Source organism: Hemiscyllium ocellatum, chromosome 1 (assembly GCF_020745735.1).
Source record: "Hemiscyllium ocellatum isolate sHemOce1 chromosome 1, sHemOce1.pat.X.cur, whole genome shotgun sequence".
Classification (NCBI taxonomy): domain Eukaryota; kingdom Metazoa; phylum Chordata; class Chondrichthyes; order Orectolobiformes; family Hemiscylliidae; genus Hemiscyllium; species Hemiscyllium ocellatum.
In genome coordinates, this window is record NC_083401.1 from 17111894 (window position 1) to 17125521 (window position 13628).

Consider the following 13628-nt stretch of genomic DNA (forward strand, 5'->3'; position numbering starts at 1 on the left):
GCCAGCACCTGGCCCATATCCCTCCAAACCCTCCCTATTCATATACCTATCCAAATGTCTCTTAAATGTTGCAATTGTACCAGCCTCCATCACTTCCTCTGGCCGCTCATTCCATTCACGTACAACACTCCGTGTGAAAAAGTTGCCCCTTAGATCTCTTTTATATCTTTCCCCTCTCACTCTAAACCTATGCCCTCTAGTTCTGGACTCCCCGACCCCAGGGAAAAGACCATGTCTATTTACCCTATCCATGCCCCTCACAATTTTATTAACCTCTATAACTTCACCTCTCAGCCTCCGATGCTCCAGGGAAAACAGCCCCAGCCTGTTCAGCCTCTCCCCATAGTTCAAATCTTCCAACCCTGGCAACATCCTTGTAAATCTTTTCTGAACCCTTTCAAGTTTCACAACATCTTTCTGATAGGAAGGAGACTAGAATTGCACACAATATTCCAACAGTGGCCTAACCAATGTCCTGTACAGCCGCAACTTGACCTCCCAACTCCTGTACTCAATACTCTGACCAATAAAAGAAAGCATACCAAATGCCTTTTTCACTACCCTATCTACCTGTGACTCCACTTTCAAGGAGCTATGAACCTGCACTCCAAAGTCTCTTTGTTCAACAACACTCTTCAGGACCTTACCATTAAGTGTATAAGTTGTGCTAAGATTTGCTTTCCCAAAATGCAGAACCTCGCATTTATCTGAATTAAACTCCATCTGCTACTTCTCAGCCCATTGGCCCATCTGGTCAAGATCCTGTTGTAATCTGAGGTAACCCTCTTCGCTGACCACTACACCTCCAATTTTGGTGTCATCTGCAAACTTACGAATTGTACCTCTTATGCTCGCATCCAAATCATTTATGTAAAAGTGAGGACCCAGCACTGAATATTGTGGCACTCCACTGGTCTGAGGTCTCTAGTCTGAAAAACAACCCTCCACCACCACCCTCTGTCTTCTACCTTTGAGCCAGTTCCGATTCCAAATGGCTAGTTCTCCCTGTATTCCATGAGATCTAACCTTGCTAATTGTTATCTTTACTTGTGAAATAACTTTGTAGAGGCCAATATCTTGTCATCAAGTCACATTTTATTTACACATGGAGAGCCCTTTACACTATTCCAGCTTCCCCAGAGCCAGGTCTCAGAGTGAGCAAAACCCCAACACTCCTATTTGTATCTAACAGCCAGGGCTCCCTGATTGGTCCAGGTTAACAGCCCCAATCAGGGAACTCATATTCCATGAAATCCACATGGCTGACCTTGTTTCAATCATTATAACTTGTCCTTGTCTTCCCTTTGGCTTTTATGCTTGCCTGAAAGCTGTCAGTATTCATAAAAATCACTAAACTTAACACTGTATCTTTCTGCACACTCACTGTGTTTTTCCAGCACTCTTCTGGTTTTAAAGCCACTGAAACCCCCCTTTTCTAACAGGGACAAGATTAGACTTGGTGACAATGGCCCACTTATTTAAATAACCTGCTGATAGTGACTTTTTAAGCTATTAAGATCTGGATGCCTCAGTTCTGAGTGGCCTGGACAGAGTGGACATGGGAAGATGTTTCAACTAATAAGGAGAAATTAGAACTCGAGGGCACAGTCTCAGGGTGAAGGGGGTGATCCTTTAGAATTGAGATGAGGAGGAGTCACTTCTTTCAGAAGGTGGTGAATCTGTGGAACTCATTGCAGCAGAGGGCTGTGGACACCAAGTCTTTGCAAGATAGACAGGTTCTTGATTGATAAAGGGATCAAGGGATAACAGGGAGAAAGCAGGAGAATGGGATTGAGAGATGTATCAGTGATGATCAAATGGTAGTGCAGACTCAATGGGCTGAATGTCCTAATTCTGATTCTATCTTGTATGACCTTATGTCCCTGGAACTATTCTCAGTAATATTACCTGCACCTTCTGTCAAATAGCTTTGCATGCTGATCTAAGTACAAAGTCCCAGGCTTGAACATAACACTCCAGTTGAAGCTAAACCAATATTTCATTAAACTAAAACAAAGAATTGTGGATATGGGAAATCTGAAACAAAACAGAAATTGGAGGAGAAACTCAGCAGGTCTGGCAGCATCTATGGAGTTCCAACGAAGGGTCACTGGACTCAAAATGTTATCTCTGTTTTTCTCTCTGCAGGTGCTGCCAGACCTGCTGAATCTCTCCAACCCTAATTTTTGTTTCAGTATTTTATGAAGTTTTATTGTAACTTCCTCGGTTTTCTACTGCCTCTATTTATAAAGGAGGATTGTGATTAAAGATATAATAAACACAAAGAACTGATTACTTTCTTTAAATGTGTTTCACATGTTCGTGCAGGTGGGAAAATCATGTATATTGTGTTATTTTCCTTCTTAAATTCTTTTAGAGCAGAAGGCCTTTGCCTTATGTATATATATTTTTTATCTTTCTCTCACTATCTACTGCTCTTTCTTGACTGTCCTGCAAAATTATCCCTTCTCAAATGATTTATTTACCCCACAAAAGAATAAAACACACTTGCAAAATGGAATTGGATATAACCTTGAAGTGAGTTTGGAGAAGATTTTTAGCTCAGGTTGAGGTTTTAGATGTAAGTTTGCTTGCTGAGCTGAAAGGTATGTTTTCAGACATTTCATGACCATACTAGTAACTCATCAGTGAGCCTCCGGTGAAGCGTTGGCGGTATGTCCCGCTTTCTAGTTGTGTGTTTAGGTTTCCTTGGGATCATTACCTGTGGTGATGTCATTTCCTGCTCTTTTTATTAGAGGGTGGTAAATGGAGTCCAAGTCGGTGTGTTTGTTGATAGGATTCCAGTTGGAATGCCATGCTTCTAGGAATTTGCATGCATGTCTCTGTTTGGCTTGTCCTACAATGGATGTGTTGTCCCAGTCAAAATGGTGTCCTTCCTCATCCGTATGTGAGGATATTAGTGAGAGTGGGTCATGTCTTTTTGTGGCAAGTTGATGTTCATGTATCCTGGTGGCTAGTTTTATGCCTGTTTGTCTAATGTAGTGTTTGTTACAGTCCTTGCAAGGTATTTTGTAAATAATGTTCGTTTCGCTTGTTGACTGTTGTCACAAATGAGGAGCTGCCCTCAGACCCATAATCTCGCTACCTGGAACCCCAACATACAGATTAGTCAAGGAACTGTATTAAAGCACTTAGTAGAAGACTCATGCCACTCCATCCACTCCACCCAAGAATTCATGAATGTAATCAAAGATGTCAAGGTAGCAAAGAATTAAATAATGGTCTCCTTTGACTTAGCAGCCCTGTTAACATCCATCAACTTCAACCTGGCCAAGGAAACACTGGCTACACTATTAGAAGAACCAAAGACATATACACCAGACACTACCAACTTCATCAGCAAAAACAACATTGTCAAGCTGATGGACCTATGCCTTACCACCCACTTCACTTTCAGTAACAAAACCTACAGACAAACCAATGGAACACCCATGGGATCTCCACTATCAGGGTTCTCAGCAGAGGCAGTAATGCAGAGACTTGAACAAACAGCTCTGCCAACCATCCAACCCAAACTTTGGGTCTGCTAAATGGATGACACTTTTGTCATTACTAAATGAAACAAATGAGAGGAAACCTTCAAGACCATCAATAATACCCTTCCTGGCATAAAATTCACCAAAGAGGAGGAAAACAACAACAAACTGCCATTCCTAGATGTTGCAGTAGAATGAACAGCCAATGGGGAACTTCAAACCAGCGTCTACAGCGACTACAGAAGCAATCATCCCAACACCCACAAACGAAACTGCATTAGAATATTATTTCAACAAGCCACAATACACTGCAGCATAGAGGAACTACGAAGACCAGGTGAAAGTCACCTATACAGTATATTCAAAACGAACAGGTACCCAATGGACGCAATCCGTCGATTTCTCAGCAACAAACCCAAACAAGCATACAAAACACGTCCAGAAACCGTAGCTACTCTCCCCTACACCAAAGACATTTCAGAAATGGCTACCAGACTACTCTTGGCATCACGATAGCCCACAAACCCACCAACACACTGAAACAGCAGCTAACAAATTTAAAAGACCCTATACAGCCAACAAGCACGTCGAATATCATTTACAAAATACCTTGTAAGAACTGTAACAAACACTACATTGGACAAACAGGCAGAAAACTAGCCACTGTGATACATGAACATCAACTAGCCACAAAAAGACATGACCCACTCTCACTAGTACCCTTACATACAGTTAAGGAAGGACATCACTTAGACTGGGTCAACACGTCCAACCTAGGATAAGCCAAACAGAGACATGCACGTGAATTCCTAGAAGCATGGCATTCCAACCAGAAAGCTATCAACTAACATTTCGACTTGGACCCCATGTACCACCTTGTAGGAAAAAAGAGCAGGAAATGACATCACCACAAGAAATGATGTCGCCAACCCAAGGAAACCTAAACACATAAATAGAAAGCGGGTCATGATACCAGTGCTTCATCGGAGACTTACTGATGATGTTACCTAGCATGGTGACAAAATATCTGAAAATGAACTTTCCAGCTCAGCAAGCAAACTTACGTGCACAATCTTGAAGTGAAAATAAGTGGCAGTTGGAGTTTAATTAAGATAACTGTGAGGTGTAGCATTTTTGGAAAGGCAAATTAGAGCAAGACTTCTACACTTAATGGAGAAAGTGAGGTCTGCAGATGCTGGAGATCAGAGCTGAAAATGTGTTGCTGGAAAAGCGCAGCAGGTCAGGCAGCATCCAAGGAACAGGAGATTCGACGTTTCAGGCATAAGCCCTTCTTCAGGAATTCCTGAAGAAGGGCTTATGCCCGAAACGTCGAATCTCCTGTTCCTTGCATGCTGCCTGACCTGCTGCGCTTTTCCAGCAACACATTTTCAGTTCTACACTTAATGGTAAGGTCCTGGAGCATGCTGCTGAACAAAGAGACCTTGGAGTGCAGGTTCATTGTTCCTTGAAAGTAGAGTCGCAGGTAGATAGGATAGTGAAGTAGCTGTTTGGTATATTTTCTTTTATTGGTCAGATTATTGAGTCAAACTTGACCATGCCAACCAGATATTAGATTAGATTCCCTACAGTATGGAAACAGGCCCTTTGGCCCAACAAGTCCACACCGACCCTCTGAAGAGTGACTCACCCAGACCCATTCCCCATTTTTACCCCTGACTAATGCACAGCACACTATGGGAAATTTAGCACGGCCAATTTGCCTATCCTGTTCATTTTTGGATTGTGGGACCCAACCAGAGCACCCGGAGACACAGTGAAAACTCTGAGGCTGGAATCGAACCTGGGTCCCTGGTGCTGTGAGACAACAGTGCTAACCACTGAGCCACCCCTATTCTAAATATTCTAAATTAATCTAGTCCCATTTGCCAGCAGTTGGCCCATATCCCTCTAAACCCTTCCCACTCATATACCCATCTAAATGCCTTTTAAATGTCGTAATTGTACTAGCCTCCACCACTTTCTCTAGCAGCTCATTCCATACATGCACCAGCCTTTGAATGAAAAGGTTGCCACTTAGATTCCTTTTATTGTGTGCAGTTTTGGTCGCCATACTATAGGAAGGATGTGGAGGCACTGGAACGGGTGCAGAGGAGGTTTACCAGGATGTTGCCTGGCATGGTAGGAAGATCGTATGAGGAAAGGCTGAGGCACTTGGGGCTGTTCTCATTGGAGAAAAGAAGGTTTAGGGGAGATTTGATAGAGGTGTACAAGATGATTGAGGGGTTAGATAGGGTTTACAGTGAGAACCTTTTTCTGCGTATGGAGTCAGCTGTTACTAGGGGACACAGCTTTAAATTAAGGGGAGGTTGGTATAGGACAGATGTTAGGGGTAGATTCTTTACTCAGCGGGTTGTGAGTTCATGGAATGCCCTGCCAGTAGCAGTGGTGGACTCTCCCTCTTTGTGGTCTTTTAAGCGGGCATTGGATAAGCATTTGGAGGTTATTGGGCTAGTGTAGGTTAGGTAGGCTTTGGTCGGCGCAACATTGAGGGCCGAAGGGCCTGTACTGCGCTGTATTTTTCTATGTTCTATGTTCTAAATCTTTCCCCTCTCACCCTAAGCCCATACCCTCTCATTCTGGACTCCCCCACCTCAGGGAAAAGACCTTGTCTATTTATCCTATCTATGCCTCTCATGATTTTATAAACCTCTGTTAGGTCACCCCTCAACCTCTGATGCTCCTCATATGTCCCCAGCAGTTCCTCATCTGATACGTCCTTCATCGCTGGGATCATTCTGATAAACCTCCTGAAGACTCCCACAACCTTAGATGCAGAGTGCAAAACTGTGGATAATATTCCAAACGCAATCTGACCAGCCTCACAATTCCATTTCTGCTTTTTTTTTCTATTTCTCTTGAAATAAGTGCTAACATTGCATTTACCTTCTCAACAGACAACTGAATGTGTATGTTGAACTTCAAAGAATCCTGAACTAGGGCTCTCAAGGCCCTTTGTACTTCGGATTGCTGAAGCCTTTCTCCAAATTAGAAAATAATCTACCCCTCTATTCTTCCGACCAGAGTGCCTAACCTCACACTTTCTCACATTGGATTCCATCTGCCATTCCATTCCCTCTTCTTTGCCCATTCTCCTAGCCTGTCCAAGTCTTCTGCAGCATCCACCTTCCTCAACACTACATGTCCCTCCACCTATTTCGAGGAGAAAATAAGGACTGTAGATGCTGGAGATCAGAGTTGAAAAGTGTGATGCTGACAAAGCTCAGCAGTTCAGGCAGCATCCAAGAAGCAGGAGAATCAGGAGTTCCTGATGACGGGCTTATGCCTGAAACATCGATTCTCTTGCTGTTCGGATGCTGCCTGATCTGCTGTGCTTTTCCAGCGCCACACATTTCGATTCCACCTATTTCTGTCTAATCTGCAAAGTTAACAACAATTAATGTATAATGTGAAAAGTTGTGGTTCCAACACTGACCCTTGGGGAGCTTCACATTCTTAATTACATGATTGCCAGTGAAAGAGCAGGGGAATGTCATATCGAAGTACCAACATGATGGGTTGAATGGCCCCAAGGCTGTCACTCTCCTGATCCCAAAGAAGAAATCTTGAGGAGTGGGACTGAGAAGAACTGATCAATCGAGGGTGACCTGAGAGTTTTCCACCTTCAGGTATCATTGCCAAAGTTAGGACCATGACAAAGTCCTCAGCTGCTGGTTGTCAAGGTGAATTATAAAGCACCCATTCGGCTGCCTCTGGGATTGTCCTGATGGTGGATGGGCCACATTCGGTGTTCGAGGTCCATCAGATACTTGAAGGCATTTTATCCAGGAGCCACCAAGACGTCCTGTGGAGCCTCTTGAGACCTGCGAGCGCTAGAGCCCACTGATCTCTCTCTCCTACAGCAGCAAGACAGGCCTCCTCTCTGGGCGTAACTGATGTCAGACCACCTGACTGGGTCTACAGCATCGGACATGAATCTTTAACATCTTGCCAGAGGCAGCCCATTACCAGATGTCCTTTGGAAAGTAATTTCATTTAGGATGTTAAAGACTGGCTTGTTCCAACAAGTTTGGGATTGGGTCTAGAAATAGCCCTGATCCACATTAGTTTAAAAGTTCTTAAAACACTGTCCCTTCTGTGCTGTCCCATCCAACAGTCTCACAATTTTGAATGCCTCTTAATATGCATTAATTTATTATGTTTTCTTAAAGTTGTGGTATCTAACCCTTCAGAGAATTTTATGCTACATTGTGAATTGAACGGAAATGGACTTTGTCTTATTTTTTTTCTTTCCTTAATATGTAAGACCTTGAGACATAGGGGCAAACATTAGGCCATTCAGCCCATCGAGGCCGCTCCATGGTTGATAGGTTTGTCAACCCCATTTTCAGGCTTTCTCCCTGTAACATTTGATCCCCTTGATACTCAAGAACCTATCTATCTCTGTCTTAAATATACTCAATGATCTGGCTTCCAAAGCCTTCTGTGGCAGTGAATTCCATAGATTCCCCACTCTCTGGCTGAAGAAATTTCTCCTTATCTCCATTCTGAAGGCACTTGCCTTTACTCTAAGGCTGTGCCCTCAGGTCTTTGTCTGTCCTACAAATGGAAACATCTTCCCAACATCCACTCTGTCCAGGTCATTCAGTATTCTAGGTAAAAACAATGACTGCAGATGCTGGAAACCAGAGTCTAGATTAGAGTGGTGCTGAAAAAGCACAGCAGTTCAGGCAGCATCCGAGGAGCAGTAAACTCGATGTTTCGGGCAAAAGTCTTTCATCAGGAATACAGGCAGGGAGCCATTTCTCCACACTTCAGGCTCTCTGCCTGTATTCCTGATGAAGGGCTTTTGCCCGAAACGCCAATTTTACTGCTCCTCGGATGCTGCCTGAACTGCTGTGCTTTTCCAGCACCACGCTAATCTAGACATTCAGTATTCTGTCAGTTTCAATTAGATACCCCCATCATCCTTCTGAACTCCATTGAGTATAGTTCCAGAGTTCTCAAACATTCCTCATATGTTAAACCTTTCAATCCTGGGATCATTCTCGTGAATCTCCTCTGGACCCACTCCAGGGCCAGTACAACCTTCCTAAGATATGGGAACCAAGATTACTCACAATATGCAAATTTTGGTCTGAGTAAATTATAAAGCCTCAAGCATACATTGCTGCTTTTATATTCTCCCATGCAAATATGTAATTTATTGTTAAAGTTGCGCTGGGGTATGGTGACTTAAACACTTTTTTTGTTAAAAATACAAGTGACAATAATTTTCCATCCTATTCTATTCAAAATCGCCCTTTACATTTCTTTCATTGCAGGGAGAATAATGCCAGACTCTCTACCCTCAAATCTCCCATCCACCGCCTCCAACCTCATAGTCCCACAACCCCGCACTGCCCATTTCTACCTCCTGCCCAAAATCCACAAACCTGCCTGCCCCGGACGACCCATTGTCTCAGCCTGCTCCTGCCCCACCGAACTCATCTCCGCGTACCTCGACACGGTTCTATCCCCCTTAGCCCAAGAACTCCCCACCTATGTTCGGGACACCACCCACGCCCTCCACCTCCTCCATGATTTTCGCTTCCCCGGTCCACAACGCCTTATCTTCACCATGGACATCCAGTCCCTGTACACCTCCATCCCCCATCACGAAGGACTCAAAGCCCTCTGCTTCTTCCTTTCTCGCCGTACCAACCAGTACCCTTCCACCGACACCCTCCTTCGACTGACTGAACTGGTCCTCACCCTGAACAACTTCTCTTTCCAATCTTCCCACTTCCTCCAAACTAAAGGAGTTGCCATGGGCACCCGCATGGGCCCCAGCTATGCCTGTCTCTTCGTAGGATATGTGGAACAGTCTATTTTCCGCAACTACACTGGCACCACCCCCCCACCTTTTCCTCTGCTACATCGATGACTGTATCGGCGCTGCCTCATGCTCCCACAAGGAGGTTGAACAGTTCATCCACTTTACCAACATCTTCCACCCCGACCTAAAATTCACCTGGACCGTCTCAGACTCCTCCCTCCCCTTCCTAGACCTTTCCATTTCTATCTCGGGCGACTGAATCAACACAGACATCTACTGTAAACCGACTGACTCCCACAGCTACCTAGACTACATCTCCTCCCACCCTGCCCCCTGTAAAAACGCCATCCCATATTCCCAATTCCTTCATCTCCGCCGCATCTGGTCCCAGGAGGACCAGTTCCAATACCGTATAGCCCAGATGGCCTCCTTCTTCAAAGACCGCAGACTCCCCCCAGACGTGATCGACGATGCCCTCCATCGCATCTCCTCCACTTCCCGCTCCTCCGCCCTTGAGCCCCGCCCCTCCAACCACCACCAGACAGAACCCCACTGGTTCTCACCTACCACCCCACCAACCTCCGTATACAGCGTATCATCCGCCGTCATTTCCGCCACCTCCAAACGGACCCCACCACCAGGGATATATTTCCCTCCTCTCCCCTATCAGCATTCCGAAAAGACCACTCCCTCCGTGACTCCCTCATCAGGTCCACACCCCCCACCAACCCAACCTCCACTCCCGGCACCTTCCCCTGCAACCGCAGGAAATGCAAAACTTGCGCCCACACCTCCTCCCTTACCTCTCTCCAAGGCCCCAAGGGATCCTTCCATATCCGCCACAAATTCACCTGCACCTCCACACACATCATCTATTGCACCCGCTGCACCCGACGTGGCCTCCTCTATATTGGGGAGACGGGCCGCCTACTTGCGGAACACTTCAGGGAACACCTCTGGTACACCCAGACCAACCAACCCAACCACCCCGTGGCTCAACACTTTAACTCCCCCTCCCATTCCACCAAGGACATGCAGGTCCTTGGACTCCTCCATCGCCAGAACATAACAACACGACGGTTGGAGGAAGAGCGCCTCATCTTCTGCCTGGGAACCCTCCAACCACAAAGGATGAACTCAGATTTCTCCAGTTTCCTCATTTCCCCTCCCCCCACCTTGTCTCAGTCGAATCCCTCGAACTCAGCACTGCCTTCCTAACCTGCAATCTTCTTCCTGACCTCTCCGCCCCCACCCCACTCCGGCCTATCACCCTCACCTTGACTTCCTTCCACCTATCACATCTCCATCGCCCCTCCCCCAAGTCCCTCCTCCCTACCTTTTATCTTAGCCTGCCTGGCACACTCTCCTCATTCCTGATGAAGGGCTCTGGCCCGAAACGTCGAATTTCCTATTCCTTGGATGCTGCCTGACCTGCTGCGCTTTAACCAGCAACACATTTTCACCCCAGGGCATAGCCCAACGGGTGTATTTAAAATCACAAACATTTGGAGTGGCCCTGATGAAGAAACTGCGCTCTGAAAGCTTGTGATTTTAAATAAACCTGTTGGACCATAACCTAGTGTTGTGTGAGCACTGTCTTTCTCCACCCCAGTCCAACATCGGCATTTCCACATTAATCCCCCCAAAGAAGTATTTAATCCCGGGAGTGGGAATGGTGGATGGACCCAGAACACAAAAAGGAGAGACCCGAAGTAAAGGTGTTTGAATTAATTTATTTAGGAATTGTAAAAGTCATCATGAAGACACTGATATTATACACGGCTTTAAGTACAACTTGAGCAAGAGTCCAAAGAAAATAAAAAGTTTTAAAAAATCACAAAGTGTTAACAGCATTTCTTTTTTTTTCAAACTACGTACAAAAAAACACAACGGAGAAAGGATTATTAAGCAACAGACTGGTACCAGTTTCATTTCACAAGAACAGCAAGCATTTAAACATATCGTACTGTACAGTACTTGGCAAAACCCCATGTAACCCAAAGAATGTTCAACCCTTTGATATCAATATATACACAGCCTGTACATTGCACACACACATACACACACGCACACACTCTCTCTCGCAATTTCGGTGGAAATATCACCTCGTGCTAACGTTACTATTGCCCGAAACCCCTGTTCAATCTGTAGACTCTGAGCCTGAGAGACCAGACGTTCTCAACTTTGATTTCCTCATTTGCACCGGGCTGACTGACGTTAACCAGTTGGGGTAGGTGTAATTGGCCCCAGTGTCTCCTTACCTTCGGGTGGTGGGGGTCACAGAGTCAGGGGTGGGGTAGGGCAGGGATACGATGTGGGGGACCATTGAGGAAGAGGGAGGCGAAATGGGGACAGAATTATTTACAAAATTGGATGGGAAGGGAGGAAGGTTTAAATCTTGATTGCTTAGGAATCACTAAGAAAAAAGGCTCCTGAAATGATAGCTAAGGGAGAAAGGATATCATCGGAGAAGGAAATAAAAGACATGGGCCCACTGGAGAAGCTTGCTGGCCCTCAGTGAATCAGCATTGGAACAAGTGAGAGAGTTAATCCAGGCACTATCAATGTCATTCTATGGTATGGAATGCACAGGCACCATTGAATAACTAATTGGTGGTAATTTCTCCAAGCATGTGTTGAAAGACACAAACTCACACTCATAGACGCACCTACTGAGAGTCAGTTTATGGTTAGATGACAGTCAGAGTGGGAACCTTGGCTGGTGTTTGTCCCTGTCCTGAACCCATACGATCCTGAGACCAATTACACTGTTCATTGGGTGACAGTGACTAAGAACAGCATAAAGTATATATTGTGCTAACACTTCTGTGCTTCCCATCAATATCCTAATGCATGGTGTGGTATTGCCCTTCCAGTGTGTGTTTAGTGCTGTAATGTCTTCCCAGACTACAAAACATTCTCTGGAATTTATTTTGATAATGTTATTCTTTGTGCTTATTGACAAATACAACTGGCATTGGAATTCATTTTGCCATTTGTACCAGGTGCCAGCATCAAACTCAACTGGGCAGGGCACCGCAGAATCAATTTATAGTAAAGATCCCTTAATTGGTGTGGACTTGTTGAGCCAAATTGCCTGTTTGCACACTGTAGGGTTTTTATGATTCAGCAGTCCCACAGCACATACAGCCACGGTTACTTTCATAATAAAGCTCCATATGCACTGTCCCATCAAATGTTCCCAGGTATGGCATGGATTTGATGCAGAGTAGATCTCCTTCTATACTGTCACATTAAATGCATGCAGGGTAGGTACAGCATGAGTTAGATACAGAACAAAGCTTCCTCAACACTCTCCCTCTCAGACACTCCCAGGGCAGGTACGGCATAGAGTTAGATACAGAGTAAAAGCTCGCTGTACGCTGTCCTCATTAATCTTTCCCACAACAGGTACAGCACAGAGATAAATGTTTTCTCATTCATTCATGGGATGTGGGCTGGGCCAGCAATTATTACCCATCCCAAGAGTCAACCACATTGCTGTGGGTCTGGAGTCACATGTAGGCTGGAACAGGTGAGGATGGCAGTTTCCTTCCCTAAAGGACATTTGTGAACCAGATAGGTTTTTCTGAAAAATAACAATGGATTCATAGTCATCATTAGACTCTTAATTCCAGATTTTTATTGAATTCAACTTCCACCATCTGCCATGGAGTGATTTGAACCTGGATCCCCAGAACATTACATGGATCTCTGGATTAATATATTTTACTACTGTTTTAAATTGAAAAGAAAGCTGCATCTACACTGTCCCCCCTCAAACACTCCCAGGACAGCAACAGCACAGAGTTTGATACAGAGTAAAGCTTATTCTAAACTGTTCCCCTTCAAACACTCTCAGGGGGTTAGATACAGAGTAAAGCTCTCTCTACACTGTCCCCATCAAACACTCCCAGGACAGGAATAGCATGGGGTTAGATACAGAATAAAGCTCCCTCTACACTGGGCCCATCCAACATTGCCAGGAGAAGTACAGCATGGTATTGGACATAGAGTAAAGCTCCCATTACATGATCCCATCCAGGCAAGTATAGACAGGTGCTAGATGCAGAGTATTGCAGTCTCTATTATGCACCCATCAAACACTCCCACAAGCTCACCATGACAAAGCCATTTGTTCTGGTATCAGTGTGCCCATTTGACGCACTCATCGCACACACGAACATAACAGCACCACACTTTTACATTTCACTCTCCCTCCCGGTGATTCCCACATCAATTTACTTCCATTGTTCATGAGGTGGATCACGTTTCCAATCAGATGGTCATCTTTAACAAATATCGGACCCCCTTGAATCCCCACCCCTACCACC

The 13628-nt window shown here is 45.1% G+C and overlaps 1 protein-coding gene across 7 annotated transcripts in view; it reads right to left on the reverse strand.

Moving 5' to 3' along the window:
* LOC132824232 (transcription factor COE3-like) overlaps positions 1 to 13628 on the reverse strand; it is a 516826-nt gene that overhangs the window by 15330 nt on the left and 487868 nt on the right. For 2 of the 7 annotated variants that reach the window (XM_060839241.1, XM_060838837.1), the window contains one exon: positions 11021 to 12883. The exons of the other annotated variants lie outside the window; for them this stretch is intronic. In XM_060839241.1, coding sequence (XP_060695224.1) covers positions 12852 to 12883 — 32 coding nt within the window. In that variant the 3' untranslated portion in view covers positions 11021 to 12851. Of the gene's footprint in view, positions 1 to 11020; positions 12884 to 13628 lie in introns of those variants that run through there. 7 annotated transcript variants of the gene reach the window in all.